Source organism: Odontesthes bonariensis, chromosome 10 (assembly GCF_027942865.1).
Source record: "Odontesthes bonariensis isolate fOdoBon6 chromosome 10, fOdoBon6.hap1, whole genome shotgun sequence".
NCBI lineage: Eukaryota > Metazoa > Chordata > Actinopteri > Atheriniformes > Atherinopsidae > Odontesthes > Odontesthes bonariensis.
In genome coordinates, this window is record NC_134515.1 from 3,747,502 (window position 1) to 3,754,612 (window position 7,111).

The following is a 7,111-nucleotide window of genomic DNA, read 5'->3' on the forward strand; positions in this document are numbered from 1 at the left end:
AATTCCTTGCGGCCTCAGCTTTCAGAAAGACGATCAAATATTTATTTCCAGTCATTTTTTCATTCATGTCGACAAATTCAACTTCAGTACAGCAGTGCTTGGAGCTAAGAGTGAATGTCAGACTGTTGTTCACCACTTAAAACGTTTGGAAATGTGATAATTGGCATTAAAAGGACAGAAAATATTTTGGTTTGTTTTTCACAAAACTTTTTGGCAGTCATTTCTGCTTAATAAAAAAAGTGGGAATGTTCAGCTGTGACAAAGAGGAATAAACAAATGTTTCCTCATTCCAGGACAAAACACCTGACAGTGGTGCCGGTAATCTGTGAAAAGATTAAACGATTGAAACATTTTGAGAAACTATATAAAGATCCATCCTCTCAGAGGTTTTGTACATCCTCTCTTCGTTTCAGAGGGTAGACTCGACTCACTGGACTGACTGCTGCAAAGGTAACACTTTAATGTTTCTATTCTTACAGATTTTTAACCACGTTTAATTTTTTATTGATGTAAATCTGAAACTAACAGAAATTGTATGAATCGAGTTTCTCAAAACCAGACTAACAACCAGATAAGGTGGTTGGCGTTTGAATCGTTCCAGCATGTATTCACTCAAAAGGGCCTCGGGGGTTTGTTCATGCTCTAAAGTTCAGTCTGTGTTCAATATGTCTGATGAAATCCCACAGAGAAAGTTAGAAGCATCAGAATATCTTTAACATTTTCTCACACAGTCCACACCGTTGAACAGGCTTCATTCCACAACTGGATTCTCCTCCCATGCGTGTGCAGTGGGACAAAGTCAGTGATTGTCCGTGTAACCGTGTAGATGTAACTTCATTTAATTTCTTTGTCTCTTCTCAGATGGCTTCAGGTTTTAACTTGGTTTTCTTCGGCTTCATCAGCAGCCTCTTGATTGTTCAGTGTGTGAGTATAATTAACTCTGTGTCACTTTCATGGCCATGTTAGCTTACCGAGGTAAAGACGGAAGCATTGATGTATATGTGCTCAGAAATGATTGACTTCATTGAAATTAAATGTGTATTCACAAAGTAATTTATTCAGATGAGTTTTATTTGTGCCACCAGTGAAAGGAATGCTACAGAACCGTAGCGTCCGCTCCATGATAGTATTAGCTTTGAATCACAGATCCTGCTCCAACAGATGACGTCAGCTTCATAACTGCAGCTTTTTTAGCCTAAATATGGGAGAATATGATAGTTTTGAAAAGTACAAAGTCTTTACTGGTTTCAACCGGCTTTTGTGTTCACAGAGATCTGTCCAGAATGAAGTTGATGAGCCAGGTTGGTAGTTATAATTTATTTACTGTTGAACAGCTGTTGGGCGATTTTTGTTCATATTTATGAAAAATAAAATATTTTTATGACAGTTATGACAGTAAAAAGTGCAGCTTTAATCATGGGTCAAATTTTTCACTTATTATCTTCTGTCTAATACAACAACTGTGGCAGTTCCTCCTGGCTGTTCCCCTGGCTGTCCTCCTGGTTGGACGCAGTTCGGCTCTCGCTGTTTCATTTTCTACGGCACAGGAAAGACTTGGATTGATGCAGAGGTATGTAACAGAGTGATATCTTATTTATTTTTATATAAAGTTTATCTCTACTCAAAGTTCACCACAAAAAATACACTTTTTGAATGAACTCTTCTCACTCTTGTCAGTGACGATGAGAGATTCTTGAAACAGTCTGAGATAAATAATTTTGTTTTCACTGTTAGAAATTGTTCAAAAACACTAAAGAATAAGTGATGGAGTATTAAGGCCTCTTGATGAACTATAAGTCATGGCTCACTGTAATGGCTGAATTGTGTTCTGCAGTACAATCATCAAGGTATTTCAACATCAGATCAGTAACAAGATTAAAATGATAAAAAAAAAAATTCAAAATATGCTTTAGCACACAGTTGACTGATCATGAACAACAACATGTGGGCTATGAGCAAACACCTGGGAATGCTGGTGGATCAGTTTGTGGTTTGGTTCACTGCCATAAACTACGAGCAAAAGCTTTGATTCTGACCCAGGAAGACAAAAACATGACAGAGGATGCAGTGATCAGCAACTCTGATCTGATGAAAGAAAAAGGAAATTCCAAAGACAAACTTTAAACATTGCTGTATATTACACAGACTGGATTTTACACTTTGCACATTTACAATGAAATTAGGAAGAAACCTTTAACATAACAAGGTTTTTCTCATCATGGTAACAAAGTGCTGCCTAAATTAGATTAACTAGCAAGTTATGTCCATGATGTTCCTCTAACTTGAAGGCACTTCTCCCTAAAATCTCTTTTTCCCCCACTCTGTTTTGATTGTTAGCATTTTTGCATGTCTATTGGTGGGAATCTGGCTTCAATCCACTCTCATGATGAGAACCTCTTCCTCAGTGACCTGGTTAAGAGAGTGACCGGCGTTCATCACCTTTTCTGGGTTGGAGGTTTTGACGCAGTCGCAGTAAGTTAAACAGTGCAGTTTATCAAATTAAGTTTTTACATAATGTGTGAGAGTATCTAACATTAAAGGGGAAGTTCGTTTTTTTTTAATTTAAAACCTGGACCTTATTTCTGGCATAAAATACGTTCATCTACTCAACAATAACAGTTTGGCGAAAGTCGGCGAAGGACAATATTTAGATCCCTCAGATCGGTGTATATCCATATAACGGGAGAGAACAGGGCAGAGACAATACAGCCTCTGAATAAGGCATTATCTGTCTGTATTTCACCAATACTTTAAGACAGAGGTCTTCAACAGGGGGTCCGCGGAGGTACTGCGGGGGGTCGCGAAATCTTTGGTTGATTAGACGATTTTTAACTTTTTTTTTTTTCAAACAGTTTTTTCTCACAAATTGTGTGCAAACATGTGCCATCCACAGATGGTTTGAGGATTCATTGTCCCATCTACATGCATGTTTAAAGTTAAAATCTGTGGATTATTTGAATAGCTCAGTGTTGTACGCAAGATGTTTGTTTATAAATGGCAGTGGCATGGCCACCCTGTACCTTGCACATGTTTAAAATAAAAACATGAATATATTAACCTGTGTATTATTTGAATAGCTTAGTATTGAATGTACAATAACAGAGTAGCTATGTTTATACATGGCACTAGGCCCCGTTAAATATAAAACACAATTGTATGCTATATAAATAGTAGGGGGGTCCCTGCTCCAACTCTCCATCAGTTTGGGGGTCCCTGGCCTGAAAAACGTTGAAGACCCCTGCTTTAAGACCAATGAATGAATGAACGCGTACTATTGCACTGTTAGCTCAGAGCTGCCGTGTTGTTGTTATCGGGGGCTATCGGGGCTTTCTACATACGCATCTACTGGGATGATGTCATCGACGCGCGCCGCTGCAGCACAGCTCATTCACTCCGGTAAAGACGTCCATCGTAATCAAAGTCGTCGTCCACGTCGTCAAAATCTGATAAATATCCTGCCATGTTGCACAAAACTAGCAGCAGCAAACTCTGTGTGAAGTTAGCCGACCGTCACAGAGCACGGAGTGAATGAGCTTTGCTGCAGCGACGCCTCGATGATGTCATCCCACTGGACGTGTGCGTAGAAAGCTTCCTATAAGCCCCCCAATAGCCCCCGATAACAACAACATGGCAGCTCTGAGCTAACAGTGCAACAGTACGCGTTCATTCATTCATTGGTCTTAAAGTATTGGTGAAATAAAGACAGATAATACGCCGATCTCCAGTGATCTAAATATCTTCCGAAGGACGCCGACTTTCACCAAACTGTTATCGGTGAGGATATGGACGTATTTTATGCCAGAAATAAGGTCCAGGTTTAAAAAAAACAAACTCTTTTAATAAAATACAATTATTCATTTGTAATGTTTTATTGACACATAACTCATCAAACACACACTTAATAAATGGTCTTTTATGAGGCAGCAGGTTGCAGCTTTGTTAAATATGATTATATAATACTGTCATACATTTCTCCATACTACACATTGTATTTCCTCTTTCAGGAGGGAAGGTGGCAGTGGACTGATGGATCAGACTTTAACTACAGCAACTGGCTTAGTGGGCAGCCTAACAACGCTGGAGGAAAAGAGCACTGTATTGATATCAATTATGGAGGTACAAACAGAGGTTCCACTACACTTTTATGGACAACATATGGACACTGACAGTGTTCTCACTTTTTATGTCAACATCACATGAAGTCGCAGTGACAGCAGAATGTTTAAACATCAACACTTCATTTTCACTGATATGTGAACAAACTATTTACAGGAAATAACATGAAACTAACTCATTCAACCTGCTGTAGGCTTCGATGAACCCAGAGCACCATCATGGTTGGCCTGGACTTAAAATGGGTGCTGGCTTGAGCATAGTCAAACAAAGGAGGCTGCAGCAGAAGCAGGTGTCATTAGGCTTTGTGTTTTTGCCTCAGAAAGACAACTTTACATGTATTCATTTTGCTCCAAAGGCTGATCTCAGTTACCTGCTCTGTATAAAAAACACGTATTTGAGGGATTGGATCTGAATGAGTCCTAAATCCATCTCAACTGTGTTCACACCTGTTTTTAGAACTGTGAACCTGTGATTGGATCATGACGATCACATGTTAGCACCAAGTCTGAACAGGCCCACAGATGAGCTGCAGGCCAGCAGTCCGTAGCTCTGCAGTGTGCTGTAGCATCCGGATAGCAAGTTATATGAAGTACAGTTTCAAGCTCATAGATGATGAGCACATGAGCCTGTAGAACAGCTAATTAATAACACACTCTCACCCCAAACTGGACAGGAGGTCTACTGCATGTGGTTTAGAGACGTGTTGCTATGAACTACTTAAGATTCTGGTGCTCGTTCTCATGTTTAAATCTGTTAAAATGACAGACATCTTTCACATTTTTCCATTTTTCAATGATGGAAAATATTTGCCTAACAAGACACTTGGCACAAATATAAGTATTTGTTTTAAGATGTTTGATTTTTATTGAGATATTTGGAGACATCCCAAGCCGCTTTGTGCTGTAGGGTCACAGTGTCGTGTTTAAGAAGCATTTGAAAATGTTCACAGACAGAGATATTCAACACACTCTTATGCACTGGAACAGTAACAAGCTTGTGTAAAAACCTAAATTAATGCATGTTTCTGCATGTTTGTTTTTTCCAAAAAAATCCCTAAACAGGAACGTTCTGGAACGATATACCATGTGACCATGGAAGATCTTTCATTTGTGGCAAGAAGCTGTGATGCATCCGGCCATGTCAGCAACAAGGATAATCTCAGGCCTCATCACTCTTTTCTGTTCTAATCAAAAACTTCCAGATTAACACAGAGCAACAGAGCTCTTATGATTATGATTTATGATTTTTTTCATCATATATTAACTCTGCATTTATTAATTCGACTGTAGACTTTATCTGCACGTTCAATAAAAATCCTCCAAATGCTGTTCTGAATCACTCTGTGTTGTGTGATTTCTTGTGTCCTTTCTATGGTTTTATGTTTTTGGTGCAGCTGACTGAAGGCTTCTGTGTGAAGATGTGGGCCTACATTAGGGGCTTCTTCTCTGCCCACAGCGTGCACGTTTACATGAAACATGAGGGAAACAAACTATTGTGTTAGTCCAACCAAAGTTGAACAGAATCAAGCTTCTCAGATCTGGACTAACACTCCCAGATGATGCAGTTGTGGATGGAACCACTCTGTCAGGCTTGGACTTAAGAGGAGACTCAGATGCAGAGAGTTGGCGGAAGGGCAGACTTTATTAACTCCAAAGAGAAAATCACTCCCAGGGAGGCAACATAAAGGACTATGAAACTTTACTCGAATAAGAAAACTAAACTATGAAAATTACAAACCAAAATTAACTCGTAATGAGGCTATAGAATTGTGACTAGACAAAAGCGAAATATGCAGGATAAATGTTGTAGTGGATTTTTTTATCAAAGTGGATAACAACTTACTCAATAACAAGAGAAAATCTAGATTTGTCTTTCTTTAAGTTTTATTCAAAGGCACATTGGCCCTCATTTATCAAGCCGTCGTAGAAAGCATCGTAGATATGAGCGGAGAACTCGTCGTACGCAGAGGCTCAAGTGAGATTTACAGAACATGCGTACCACACCAATCCCATCGTAAGACCGAGCGGCTGTTGATAAATCCGGCGGCTGAAATCCATCGTAATGATCCTAACCACGCCTTCTACAAAAGGCTGCACCTCTAGAATTTGCGACAGGATAGACGAAAGGCGGCAAAGAAACGCTGTCAGCTGTCAACAGCGTTGGCGATGTAAATCGCAGACCGGACGAGTTATGTATTTTCCCCTACTGTGATGGTCAATATAATGTGATAAACTCCAGATTAAATGAAATCTAAAATTGAACGATGTTTTACTTTTTCTCCAATAAGATCAGGAAGAAGTGGTCCGATATGAAATTTGCCACCAAAGAAGGTCGCAGCTCTCCGACGCAGCATGTCACAAACAGGGGGGGGGGGGGGGGGGGGGGGGGGGGGGGGGGGAGCTCCGATCCAGGTTTGGATTTGAGTGCCTTGGAGGAGAGGGTGGCTGGCCTGATCGGAGCTACGTCTTTGCGTATGCGCAGTGTTAAAGCGCCTCTCCTGTACGGCTCATAAGCCACTCATCATTTTCCCGAAAGAAATCCTGCCGGTCCCGGAACACTCTCTCGCGCCTGATGCGCGCGTTCAGGTCCTCTAACAAAGCCAGATCTGCCATCGTTTCGCCATTACCGCGCCGCTAGAATCACCTCTTAAATAGGCGGTTGAATAATGAGCCATCACTCTTCCAATTACGGAGTTGTACTTGTTTAATTTTTTTATTTATTTAATTTGCGTTTATGTTTATATTTATGTTGAAGTCAAATAAAACATGGGCCTTCTTTGAAGTGATAAGTCTGTCATTTTAACCAAGGGATTTGTTGCGACTCATAAGGCACGCACTAGTGACGCTGCTGTTTATGTATGCTATTGCAGTCACCGCAAGTCAAAATGGAAAAGTGCGTACACGGCCTCAGACCTGTCGTGGCGATTTCATCTTTCCTGCGCTCACGATGGATTTGATAAATGCCAACCTTTGCGCAGAAAAGAACGTACACACGA

At 40.3% G+C, this 7,111-nt stretch overlaps 1 protein-coding gene across 1 annotated transcript; it reads left to right on the forward strand.

Moving 5' to 3' along the window:
- The first annotated feature begins 388 nt into the window (after positions 1–388).
- On the forward strand, positions 389–5,451 carry LOC142390163 (galactose-specific lectin nattectin-like). The gene is made up of 7 exons (XM_075475536.1): positions 389–450; positions 862–924; positions 1,271–1,301; positions 1,470–1,570; positions 2,338–2,472; positions 4,005–4,116; positions 5,178–5,451. Exons 2-7 carry the CDS (start codon positions 862–864, stop codon positions 5,240–5,242), a joined length of 507 nt encoding a protein of 168 aa, XP_075331651.1. The 5' UTR covers positions 389–450; the 3' UTR covers positions 5,243–5,451.
- The last annotated feature ends 1,660 nt before the right edge of the window (positions 5,452–7,111 follow it).